Source organism: Quercus lobata, chromosome 1, assembly GCF_001633185.2.
Source record: "Quercus lobata isolate SW786 chromosome 1, ValleyOak3.0 Primary Assembly, whole genome shotgun sequence".
NCBI classification, from domain to species: domain Eukaryota; kingdom Viridiplantae; phylum Streptophyta; class Magnoliopsida; order Fagales; family Fagaceae; genus Quercus; species Quercus lobata.
The window spans coordinates 5,699,806-5,712,832 of NC_044904.1; the positions used below are offsets into that span (position 1 = coordinate 5,699,806).

The 13,027-nt window shown below is 33.7% G+C and overlaps 2 protein-coding genes across 3 annotated transcripts; one reads left to right on the plus strand and one right to left on the minus strand.

Moving 5' to 3' along the window:
• The first annotated feature begins 712 nt into the window (after positions 1–712).
• On the plus strand, positions 713–5,580 carry LOC115975996. Of its 2 annotated transcripts, XR_004088229.1 has the most exons (9): positions 713–1,210; positions 1,986–2,054; positions 2,178–2,378; positions 2,463–2,606; positions 3,622–3,741; positions 3,823–3,909; positions 4,421–4,866; positions 5,056–5,157; positions 5,319–5,580. XR_004088229.1 is itself a non-coding variant. In XM_031097061.1 (8 exons), coding segments are annotated over exons 1-8 (1,431 nt in total). In that variant the 5' UTR covers positions 714–847; the 3' UTR covers positions 5,320–5,580. The 2 variants fall into 2 exon arrangements, 1 of the variants encoding a protein (XP_030952921.1); XM_031097061.1 differs by lacking the exon at positions 5,056–5,157 and having other exon boundaries at positions 714–1,210.
• Positions 5,581–6,091: 511 nt separating this feature from the next.
• On the minus strand, positions 6,092–7,709 carry LOC115992433 (protein CUP-SHAPED COTYLEDON 1-like). Its single transcript, XM_031116663.1, has 2 exons — positions 7,071–7,709; positions 6,092–6,454 (listed from the first exon to the last, which is right to left on the minus strand). The coding sequence occupies exons 1-2, from the start codon at positions 7,554–7,556 to the stop codon at positions 6,236–6,238; spliced, it is 705 nt and encodes a 234-aa protein (XP_030972523.1). The 5' UTR covers positions 7,557–7,709; the 3' UTR covers positions 6,092–6,235.
• Between the last annotated feature and the right edge of the window lie 5,318 nt (positions 7,710–13,027).

Here is a 13,027-nt window from a genome sequence, read left to right on the forward strand (position 1 = left end):
ACCAACAAATATACCCCAAAATTTAGAGAAATTATTGTGTATTCCCGGAGTACCATAAATGCATACTCTCTCCTCTCACATGAAGGGTGAGTCACATTGGTACTCCAGGAGTACCTAATAATTTTCCCAAAATTTAACACCCTATAAAAGAATAAAACATTTGCATAATAAGTTTATGCAAAAATTTATGTCTATTTTAGTATAAAAATCTATTTTTTCTATTTTACACAATTATTTTTCAAAAACACTCATATCAAATTATTTATTTTATATTACATTTCATTAAAATATTATTTCTTTATCCATTTTTTTTTATTACACTTTCAAATCATCTTTCACTCTTTCAATATAATCTAAATTTTCACAAATACATGAATTTTTTTTGAGATAGTTTCAACCTATAGTATTTACTCCTAAAAATAGCTCTGTACCATTAGATTAAGAGACCAATCAATTTTTAATATAAGCGGGACTCAACTTCGGATTTCTTATTCAACCTTCAAAACTTTACATGAATTAAACAAGAAAACAAAGTGTAAAGAACTAGAGACAAACAAAACCTAACGTTCAAAGGTTCACAACATGTCAAAGTCCATATAACGTTCATCTTCTATATTTTGTCGTTGTGCTTTTAAACCTTTCCCTCTCAAAATCCGAAGTTCAAAAAATTTTCAAAATACAAAAACACAGATACACACACACAACAAATACATAAAAATAGAAAGTACAACTTCAAAAATTTATTATTATCACCCAAAACGACCTTTCAAAATTCAATAAAACGATATATAGTAGCTTCAATCACGCTCCCAAAATCTCTCTCTCTCATTCACATTTAAAACCAGCGATGAAAGAAGAAGAACAAGAAGCCGATAACGAACTCGGCCTCGAAACCGGCGGCGCGGCTCTGGTTTCTCTGGCGCCGTTTTCTTCGACTCCTGCGCGTCGGCTCTCGAGTAACTTTGCTCAGCCGAGCCGTCCGATCCTCTCGGCTAAGCGGCTCGCATGGGTGTCACTCCAGGGGCGGCTCGTCAACGCCGAGGAAGCCAGCTCGGCTAAAACTGTCGGCTTGAGCCGAGCCGAAGCCGTGGCTTGGGAGCTCTTTACTCCTGTCCAGAGGTTCCTCATCGTTGCCGTGATCGGCGTCGCCGTCGCCGAGTCGAAGAAGAACCGGCTCATTTGGCAGCTCACAGAAGCTGTGGAACTTAGGGTTCGTCTCTCTCTCTCTCTCTTCAATTTAATGCATGACTTAATATTAGGGTTTGTTTAATTTACTTTTACATTGTAATTATTAGTTTTTGTTTGTTTGTTTTAAAAAGCGTTTTGCTTTTGGTTTGAAGGCCTAATTTTTGAGCTCATTTGCATTGTTCTGCTTGTATTTAATAACTGGGTTTGTTTATTAATCATATTTTAATTTTAATGTTGGGTTTATGCTTCGTTACATAAATAATAGGGTTTAGATTCTGTGATTCAGATTCTGGTAACGTTTAATCTTAGTGTAATTTGTAGTTTATGCTTGAATTTCTTCATTAGGGCCTTTTGGTTTGCTGATTTCCTTCTGGGGTTGGTTTAATGTTGTGATTTTCCTTGAATAATTGGGTCTAATTCTGCTTTTGAATCTAACCTTAAGCAAAAATTGTAATAATTCAGTAACAATTTTTTTTTTTTTTTGGGTGTATAGAATAGCAAATTTTCAGAATAGTTTCTAGAGTTTGATACTTTGAATTTTGAATATTCAACTAGAATAAAAATTCAATAAAGATTATTTTTTTAATAAAAAATTATCCTTTATTTGAAGAAAGTTATAATGACTAATTTGATAATAGTTTCTAGAGTTTGATACTTCGAATTTTGAATATTCTTCTAGAATCAAAATAAATAAAGTTTGATTTTTTTTAAAAAAATAAAAAATTATACCTTATTTGAAGAAAGTTATAATGACTAATTTGATTTGAACTTTTTTTTTTTCTCAAATTATTCTTCAGGATCAGGTACTTTCAAGCATGCAACAGAAGCTTGACAATCTGTGCAAGCTTGGCAATCAGGGAGAGCAGGTTAGTATTGTTAAGGACCACCACTCAGAAAGTTGTAATGACTAATTTGATTTAAGGTTTTTTTATTTTTTATTTTTTATATTTTAAAATTTAATAATTGTTTTGTTCCAAATTATTCTTCAGAATCAGGTGTTTTCAAGCATGCAACAGAAGCTTGACAAAATGTGTGAGGAGGTTGATATTGTTAGGGACCACTCAGATGGTGGGGTTGAAACTACATTCATCAAGAAGGCAGATTCACCATGTGAAGAAGCATTCGGCTCTGACGCAGTTAAATTCGTTGATTGCGGCTGTTGGCTCTGTGATAAACATCGTGACTTGGAGGTAAGAATTCATTTTTAACAGTTTTCCAGTGTCCCTGTTAAATGGCTTCAATTCCCTTAGTTATTTTCTTAAGTTCGGTTTCAGGATAACTCTCTAAGGAAATCTTCAACTGGGGATGAGATAATTCAATATAAAATGTCATTCTCAAATGATGCTGAACCAGAAGAGCGTCGGATGTCTGATTTGTCAGATTGGGCTTCAAGTGTCACATCTGCTGCTGACATTCAGGTAATGTGGAGGGCAAGAAGCATTATTGATTATAGTGATTTGTAAATATAGAACAATCTCATATTAATGTTCAGTAGACATTGACTTATCCAAAAAAAAAAAAAAAAGGTTCAATAGACATCTGATTTTGCAATTAATGATCACTTAAGTTAGTTCTTGTGATTTATAATTTTTTTTTAATAGAAGAGGTTCTTGAGTTAGGGTACTGAATGTGCATTGTTTTTCTTGTTCATGCACTTCCTTTTGAATTTTATGAAGAGAGAGACAGTGAGACAAGTATATTTCAATAGGAAATTTTTAATTCCTTTATAACACTAATTGACCTTAGCACTTTATATGATTATGGTTGGGGAGGGTGGTGAAGTTGAACAATCTTAAGAAGTCCTTATGGGCTTTACTCTCTTAGGAATAGTATGCATTACATAACCTATTTGGCAGAAAATCACCATGGACCAGGACGTAGTTATGAATTCAATCTATAAGTTGATTTGATAATATAAAATGCAGGGAATTAATTTTTCTGAGCTGGACAGGATTCTTTTTTTTTTTTTTTTTTTTTTTTTTTTTTTTTTTTTCTGTTATTTATTGTTGAGGATGATTGGAGATTACCTTAGCTATTTATTTGTATTCTACACGATTTCTTCAAGTGTTTTTTTTTTTCTTCAAATAGTTGCCTTTCAATCATCTTGTGCTTGCAAGTTGCAACATTACACATTGATTTGATTTTAGTTGATGATTGGGATATTGTTATCGGATGATCCTTTTTGGTTGTGTAAATTTTCTACCAATACTGTCTCAAAATACCTTCGTATAGGTCTATGATTAAAAAGTGAATCCTAATTTTTACTGTCATACACAGAATAGACTGGCAATGGGTTAAGTAAATACTCATTTTCATTTTTTTAACAAAGAATCAGAGAGAGGGTAAATGAACAAGAAATGTTTAAAAAGATAATTAAGTTCTATAGAGATATGTTTTGTGTATTTCTAATGCCATATGGTGCATTTATATTAGATGAACACATTGGCAGTAGAACAAGACATTTACAACCTCAAGAGGGACTGTGAAGAGAAGGATGCCACCATAAAGAAGCTATCCACTTTGCTCCAATCATCTGATGTTGCTGGTTCAAAGGTAATGATCTATTTATAATCCTTTTGGCATTTTGTTCTCAACAAAGCTTTTTATTTGATCAATCTATTTCCTTCATAACAGAGGATTTCAGAGTTAGAAGAAATTATACGTAGGAAGAACATGATAATCACAAGACTGAAGAAGGACATGGTGGTCCTAGAACAAAAGGTAAGAAGAAGGTGGTCACAATCTGGTGGCTGTTCAGTTTAGAGATGGCATAATTACAGTACATAGAGTACAAGTAATCTTTGCAAACACCCCCCCCCCCCCCCACCAACTGCGCCCCCCTCCTCTCTTCCCCATTCCTTTTATTATTTTTGGACTTCCTTGCTTTTTGCTGTTTGTAATGATATAGTCACATTATGCACTGCCCTTCTATGTTAAATGATGGAATTATCACCTTTTATCATTTAAAAAGGATATCCATACCAATGGTACTACCTATGTGAAATTCAATGAGGAAAAGCTTTGCATATTTGAAAAAGAAGAATATGGTGTTAGTTGGAAATGTAGGCAACAAATGATCTATTTACAAAAACTTTTTTCCAATGTTTACTTGTTGGGTTACAATGTAATTGATATTGTGTCTAAAAGAATTTGATAATGATGTATTACCTATCAAAAAAAGAATTTGATCATGATGTTTTGAATTTTATAACTAAAATATAATTAAATACAGGTGGTTCACTTCACAAGGCTTCGGAGATCTTCCTTCTCTGCCTCAGACTCAACCAGTGAGAAACTTCCATGCATGACAGATAATCTCCTTTATGATATGGATAGTACTACTAGCCCTTCATCTTCTGATTCAGATTGCTCCTCTGCAAACCGGTCACATGCTCGTGTTGCTAAAATTGAAGAAATTTCTGTTAAGAATAGCAACTGTGCTTCTACAAGAAATCAGATGTCAGTGCCAACAAAGCCTTCTGGTTCCATTGTGAGACCAACTGATTGGCGCTCAAAATCTCGATCAGTGAGTCCGCTTAAAGAAATATCTACAAATTGGAAATCTGATGCAATGTCTTCTTCAAGGCAAAAGCAGTTAGCTGGTGGAGACTCAAGAAAGAGTAAAAGGCGACACCTAGCTGGATCTAAGGATGCAACTCCTCAAAAGAGATGGACATAGTGAGTGCCATGCAATTTTAAATTGACTAATTCTTGATCACTGTTATGTTTTCACATTTTGATTCTAGCATTTAATTTGTTACACTATTGCTTTTTCGTTCTCAAAATTTCTAACAATAAGTAGACCCTAGTGTTTGAAATGACAAATCTTTCAATTTGGATTGAAGTTGAACCGAATTCTTATTGCAGAAATGTGATCGGATTTGGTCTGAACATGTGAACTTGTCCCTTCTCATTTCTGCGTAGTTGGACATTTCAATTCCCTCTGGGCCTCTGCAATGATTTAATATTGTAAATTCACATCCAAAATATTATGATAGCTTTTATTTATTTAAGTTATTCTTTTCCTCGTATATCATTGTTTTAGTTGATTTCATACAGCCTTTTTTTTTTTTTTGGTGGAGTGGGAATGTATTATATCTCATGTCTTTGTTTTTTGCTGCTTCTTGTAGGTTGAATGCAGGATATGTGAGTTAAGTATTCAAATATATCTGCAATTTGGTGAGAAGATGCTTCGCATTTTCAACCTAAAGCTTGGGACATATGCTAGTATATATAGGAGCATTTCTGTCTTTTTTTTAGTGATCATATTGCTGTTGACTTTATATATTTGTAGAAATACGGTACCTTCTGGATATAATAGTTTAGAGGGATAATTGGAAAAATAATCTTTTGGGACCAAACTTCTGTTTTGGATGTATGTGAAGATGCTTTAAAAAAAAAGGTGAAGGTGCGGTTAAGACAATATATAATTATATAGGTCCATGTAAAGAGTTATGAGCATGGAGATAATCTTTATATAGTGGCATGCAACTTGGCTCAACCAGGACCAGAAGCTTGAGTATAGCTGCATAGGTCCATGAGCATGGAGGACCATTCAGATTTATACTTAATGAAGGAGTTAAATGCATCACACCTATAAAAATTTGCACCAGCAGTTGACAAATTACCCTTAACAAAGACATAACCAGCAACAACAAAAGCAAGTTTGGATACAGGGTAGCTATGAAGCATAGCCATTGATGAGGGGATGGAAACTTCAATCACCACCGATTGGCGATTATTAATAATATTGTTTTAACATTACAAAAACAAGAGAGCTAAACAAAAAGATCAAGGGAGTGAACGAAATAATAAGAGTGATGTACGGATTGCAAACATCTAAAAAAATAGAGATACTATATATCTCTGTGCACCAACTGAAAAAGATCTAAAGGAAGAACAGTGATTAAAGTTAGCCCAGTTACTTTATCCCGAAAATACAAAACCAAACAATGAATTACACCAAAGGATTACACATATTCAAGAACAGCTTTTAAACTACTGTGTAAAGAATGAATCAATATCCAAATGATCTCTTCAAATGCATTTACCATCTAATTTCAGACCAGAGTGGACTTCTGTCCGAGTATTGTGCCCCTTCATCTTGAGAACTTTGAAATGGATTGTGAAAATTGACAGGTTGAGGACACTCGAAATTCTCAGATGTAGACCCTGTCTGAGAAGTTTCTTCTTTCTTGAGTGAATTTTCTCTAGTATTCCTTCCTTGTTTTTCCACTTTATTAATCTGGCAGAGGACATACTCTTCCTGCAATTCAATAAAAAAAGCATTTAGAAACAAACAGTTCATATAATAATCGACTAAATATTGACTGTGGATGAGAATTAACAAAATTGTTCTATAACTTTATATATCTATACTTCAATTTAATTTCCGAACATTTTTTTTTTTGATGAACTAATTTCCAAACAAATAATACAGAAACAACAAGATATATTATATTCTTCAATATAAAAGATTTTATCATGATGCTATTTCCTTGCAAGTAAAGCTGGAAACAGAAAAAAAAAAAAAAAGATATACTAATTATAATAATAGAACCCTATATAAAATCTCCGATTAATAATAATAAAGAAACAAAAGAAAAAAATAAATCAAGAAACATACAAATATCAACTAGAAACTGAACGCGTTGAAAAAAAAAAAAAAAAAAAACTTACCAATAATATATAATAAGAAGAAAAAAAAAATCAAGAAACAGTGCTATAATTCTATATAGAAAATTAATATATAACATGTTGAAAGACAAAAACAAATAAAAAAAACCTACTTATAACAATAAAAGGGAAGAAAAAACCAAAAAGAATCAAGAAACAGTATAAAGAAAACCAAAATTTTAAATAATTAAAAAAAAAAAACTTACATCATTGCGTATGCTTTTGAAGACTCCATCGAGTCTGTACTCGTGCATGGTCCATCTACCACTGGCATCAAACCCTTTCCTCGCAACAAAGCTGAAGCTCCTCTTAGACCCAATATGTTTACATTGTCTTTTGTTGAAAACGACACGTTCTTGTTCTTCATCGTCATCAAGATCATAAACTTTGACATCGTTTTGAGCTTTCCAGGTGCCAAATTCCGTGGCTCTCTCCACTCTTTTCCCTTTATTTCTACCCTTAAGTTTAGTGTAAAAATAAAGAGTTTGCATTCCAGTTCTTTCAAAGTGTTTTCTCCAAATCTTTGGGTCACCATACACGTCACAGTCCATCACTGGATTAGTGTAACCAATGGGTTTGCCGATGATCTTGTTGAGAAGATAAAATTTGATCAGTTCTCTTTTATGAGGACGAAATCTGATATATGGTTCATCCATAAATTCAGAACTTGTACATGTAAATTTATTCTCCATATATATATTCAATGGTAATGAATTTTTATAAGTATGAATAAAAAGGATGTAAATAATAAAGGGGTGGGGTTTGATTGCAGAGAGTAATGATTCCCTCAAAGAATAGAAGATCGAAGAGGAAGAGGAAGGATTAGATACTGTGAAAGTATAGTGATGAATATAGTGGTAGAATGGTAGGGTTTAATTTGTTCATATTATTATATATGTACATGCATATACTACGTACGTCTCCAACTCGGAATTGGAAATTCTTTCTAAAGTCGGCGGCAGTGATATTTACTATTTACCCCCTCTCCACTCATCACAAAATATTTTTACTACTTTTATTTTTAAACATTTTTTCTCTCTCTCTCTCTCTCTCTTTTTTTTTTTTTTTTTTTTTTTTACAATTGTTAAGATATAATTTAATTTAATTTTTTTTTTGTCAACTATCAATTTTAAGCTATTGCATCAGGTATAATACTTTAACGGGTTCGCTTGATCCGGACAAGTTAAATTATGTCGTTAATTAATAGTTCAATTAGGTAACTAGTTGACAAAGTGAATTAAGATTAATATTTGTAGGGTTTAATAGTTGACTTCGATCATATATTATTATATTAGAGGTGGTTATCGTGAGTTTAAATAATAAATAATGATAGTCACACATTTTTTTTACTACTTTTATTTTTATACTTTTTCTCACTCTTTTTTTATTTATTTAATAGTTAAGATTGAATTTTTTTTTTATTTTTTTTTTCAATTCTCAATTTCAAGCTATTACATTAGGTGCAATACCCTAAGTAGTTCACTTGATTTGGACAAGTTAGGTTAAAAAGTAGTTTTTTTTTGGAGCAACAGGTAAGTGGTTATGTAGTTAATAGTTCAATTAGAAAACTTGTTGTACAAAGTGAATTAAGATTTTTGTAGGGTTTAATCGTTGACTTTGATTATATATAATCATATCAGTGATGGTTATTGTGACTTTAAATAATGAATAATGATAGTCACACACTTTTGTTTTTTTTTGGGAGCAAGAAGTAGGTGGTTATGTAGTTAGTAGTTCAATTAGGTAACTAGTTGTACAAAGTGAATTAAGATTAATTTTTGTAGGGTTTAATAGTTGACTTTGATCATATATTATTATATCAAAGGTGGTTATCATGAGTTTAAATAATGAATAATGATAGTCACACATTTTTTACTACTTTTATTTTTAAACTTTTTCTCACTCTTTTTTATTTAATAGTTAAGATCGAATATTTTTTTTTTTCAATTCTCAATTTCAAACTATTGCATTAGGTGCAATATCCTAAGTAGTTCACTTGATCCGGACAAGTTAGGTTTTATGGTAGTTTTTTTTTTTTTTTTTTTGGAGCAAGAGGTAAGGGGTTATGTAGTTAATAGTTCAATTAGAAAACATGTTGTACAAAGTGAATTAAGATTTTTGTAGGGTTTAATAGTTGACTTTATTTATTATTTTTTTTTTTGGTTAAGGGGAATATTGCATTAACTAGCCATAAAAGGCAAAGTGTTGGCTAAAATCCTTAAGAAGTACATACCAGAAGCATCAGAATCTAAAATAATACAAAGTTCTTCCGATACAGGAGTGTCTAAAACAACAAAATCCCCATCAAAGGTGCAGCCTCCTTTAGCAAGATAATCCACACATCTATTCGCTTCCCGAAAGACATGGCTGATCCTGAATTGCTGGAACTGACGAAAGAGGAACCTGCAATCATTAAGCAAAGAAGAAAAGGAGTTATTGTAAGGCCTGGAAGAGTGAAGAAGGTTGACCATAGTTTGAGCATCCAACTCAACAAGAAGCTGTGAGATGCTAAGTTTGGAAGCAAGCAGTAAAACATCCTTCAACGCCCAAAATTCTGTTATGATACTAGAAGCAAACCCGATATGCCTCATGTATCCTTTGACCCACTTCCCTTGATGATAACGAATTAGACCGCCCCCACCCGCCTTACCCGGATTTCCAAGAGCAGCCCATCAGAATTAAGTTTAAACCAGTCAACGGGTGGTTTGAAGCAGCACACATGAATAGCTATATTGTGCTTCGTTTTTTGAGTTTTACTCACACAATAAAAATACTCTCTCATAGCCTGGATACAAGAAAGATATAGCTTTGGGTTGGCTAGGCAGTTTTCAAAAACAACCTTATTTCTATGCTTCCATAACCACCAAACAGCAAAAGGAAAGATGAAGCACCAGGGAAGACCATTTGCTTGAATATTTATGCTGCACAAGCAATTATTTTTAAGCCAAACTAGCAGATCAAGACTAAGAAAATCAGTAAGAACTTGAGGCACTCCAATGGATAACCAAAATTTCCTCGCAAAAGGGCAATCTCTGAGTGTATGTATGATAGACTCCTCTTGCGCATTACATAAGGGGCAGAGCACAGAGCAATCAATTCCCCTGTATTTAATCATTTGCCTAGTAGGTATGCTAGCATGGTTGCACAACCAAAGAAAGTGCCTTATTTTTGGCAATGTATCCACACCCCAAACCTAGCAACTCGAGAATGAGGGAGGTTTAGGCTGGTCAGATATAGTCAAAAGGTAGGCTGAAGCCATATTGAATTCTCCATCAGCTGAAAACTTCCACATCAAAGTGTACTCTCTCTCACCAAAGGATTGGATAGGAATGGCTTGGATTCTACCAATGACCACCCTAGGAAGAACGAAAGAATTTTTTTCAAAATTCCAATACCCATTTTGATGAATATTAGAAATAGTATGAGATTCCTCATGTTGGGCAAGAGGGCCTTCAATCAATTCTCTCATAGTATTGCCCTTCACCCAATTACTTTCCCAAAAACTCAGCTTCAACTTGTTTCCCACTTTCCAGCAAATGCCTTGCTTAAAGATAGGAAACCCCACTTTGATTGCAGCCCAATTAGAGGAGCAAGGAAGCTTATCCGGGTCTAGAGAGTCTAGGCGATGCTGAGAGCAGTATTTATTCAATAAGACCTTTGCCCACAAAGAATCCTTGTCTTGGTAGAGTCTCCAGTTGAGCTTGGCAAGCAAGGCAATGTTTTTGGCCCTTGCTGCCTGAATGCCGAGCCCCCCCTCATCCTTAGGCTTGATTATTTTGCTCCAACCCACAAGGTGAAGCTTTCTCTTCTCCGTAGATGAGCCTCACAGGAAATCTCTATTAACTTTATCAAGCTTTTCACATAAATGGATCGACAAAGCAACCCCCTGCATAACATAATTTGGAATTGCAGCCATGATAGATTTGACAAGAACCGTTCTTCCGGCAAAGGATAGGAATTTAGATTTCCACCTCGAAAGCTTAGAGATAACCCTTTCCACAACAAAGTTGTACCTATTCCGGGCTGCACCTTTGTGATTTAGGGGGAAACCCAAGTATTTTCCAAGATTCGAGGTTTCAGCAATATCAAGCACATCACAGATATCCTCTCTAATGTTTGGGGGAACATTAGCCGAGAAATAAATGCGAGATTTTTCAGCACTAACCAGCTGCCCGGAATCCTTGCAGAAAATACTTAGCACCTTTTTAATGGATCCAGCACCTGCCTTATTAGCTTTAGCAAACAACATAAGGTCGTCTGCGAAGAAAAGTTGTGAGACGCCTAAACTTTGTCTAGAAGCTTTTAGAGGGATCCAATCTTTCATCCTACAACTTTCATTGATGAGAAATCCAAGTTACTCCATGCAAAGAATGAACAAATACGAAGAAAGGGGGTCGCCTTGACGTATCCCTCTCGGGGGCTTAAAGGAGCCCGACTTACCTCCATTAATGAGAATAGAGATAGTCGTGGTTGACACATAACTCATAATCAACTTAATCATCTCATTAGGAAAACAAAAAATTTGGAGGATTTTTCAGATGAATGACCACTCAAGACGATCGTAAGCCTTCACAAGATCAACCTTGATAGCCATGAAGTCCACTCTACCCTTCTTTTTATCTAAAGAATGAATAAGTTCTTGTGCAACAATAACATTGTCCAAACCCCGTCTTCCCGAGACAAAGGCAGTTTGATTTGGTGAAATAAGTTTATCCAATAAGGGTCTAATGCGGCCAACAATGATTTTTGTAACCACCTTATAGATGGTGTTGCATAGACTAATCAGTCTAAAGTTACTCAAGCTTTCCAGGCTAGTGCATTTAGGGATAAGTGAAATCAAGGTCTCATTAAGAAAATCTGGTATCACCCTTGAATCAAAAATATTTGAAAATTCCATACAAACAAATTTTTTAACATCAATCCAAAAATATTAAAAGAACCTCGCATGTAATCCATTTGGTTCAGGGGCTTTAAAAGGCTTTAAAGCCCAAAGGCCATGCCTGATTTCATCCTCCAAGACAAGGGCAGCCAATATGGACCTCTCTTCCTTAGTAAGGGAGCTGCAGCTAGAATAGAGGACCTCTGAATCAAAGGGGGAAGATAAAAGCTCCATTTGGAAAATCACTTTAAAGCCCGAAAGTATGTATTCTTTAACCCCCTCTTCATTGGTAATCCATTCCCCAACAGAATTTTTTAACATCCTAATCTTGTTCCTATGCCTCCTAACCAACATGGAGACATGAAAGAATGATGTGTTGGAATCACCATACACAGCCCAATTAAGACGAGATTTTAAGGTCTAGTATTTCTCCTCTTGCTGCATTATTAAGTTATACTCATCAATGAGACTTTTCTCCAATTGAATCAAGAAATGATTAGGGCCATATATAATCATATCAGTGATGATTATTGTGAGTTTAAATAATGAATAATGATAATCACACACTTTTTATTATATACTCATCACCATACACGTACTACCATATGAACTAAATAGTACTTTTTATTTTTCTTTTTCGTTGAAGCCAACACGTTCCTCTTCTTCGTCATGGTCGTCATTATCAACAACTTCAACGTCTTTTTGAACTTTCGGGCCAGTTGCCAAACTTCAACGGATCTTAAGTTTAATTTAAAAATAAAAAGTTTGCATCCATTAGGGTGGCTCAACCATTAATTAACCCCCAATAAAAAGGGCCCTAAAATATAATATAATATATATGTATAATATTTTTTTTTCTAGTATTACAAAGAAAGAAAAAAAGTAAGGTCTAGCTCCCACATCTGGAAAGAAAAAAAAAATCTTTCATTGGCCAATTTATATTACAAATATGAAAATAAAATTTTCAATTAAGACCAAAAAATTTCATGAACAAAAATTATTTTAAAAAAAAATTACACTCTTTTCGATTCGAATGTTGTGTATTCTATTAATACGTTTTACTATAGTGTAAAAAATTTCAATCTCCCAAAAATTTTACTCTTCCTTTCTCTCTCTATAAAAATTAGAATTAGTAGTTTTTATAAAAATTAATTATTGAAATCTATTGTACAACCTAAAGTCCATCATTGCTAAAAGAGACAGTAACCACTCAAACATGATATTTATTATGATATTGATGATTTAGATTTTTTTTTTTTTAGAACTAAAAGATTTATAATACAT

Coding starts and splice junctions, on each gene's coding strand:
- LOC115992433 (XM_031116663.1), bottom strand. CDS start 7,556: ATGGAGAATAAATTTACATGTACAAGTTCTGAATTTATGGATGAACCA. Junction 6,455..7,070: donor TCAAAAGCATACGCAATGAT/GTAAGTTTTTTT, acceptor ATTGAATTGCAG/GAAGAGTATGTCCTCTGCCA.
- LOC115975996 (XM_031097061.1), top strand. CDS start 848: ATGAAAGAAGAAGAACAAGAAGCCGATAACGAACTCGGCCTCGAAACC. Junction 1,211..1,985: donor CAGAAGCTGTGGAACTTAGG/GTTCGTCTCTCT, acceptor ATTATTCTTCAG/GATCAGGTACTTTCAAGCAT. Junction 2,607..3,621: donor CATCTGCTGCTGACATTCAG/GTAATGTGGAGG, acceptor CATTTATATTAG/ATGAACACATTGGCAGTAGA.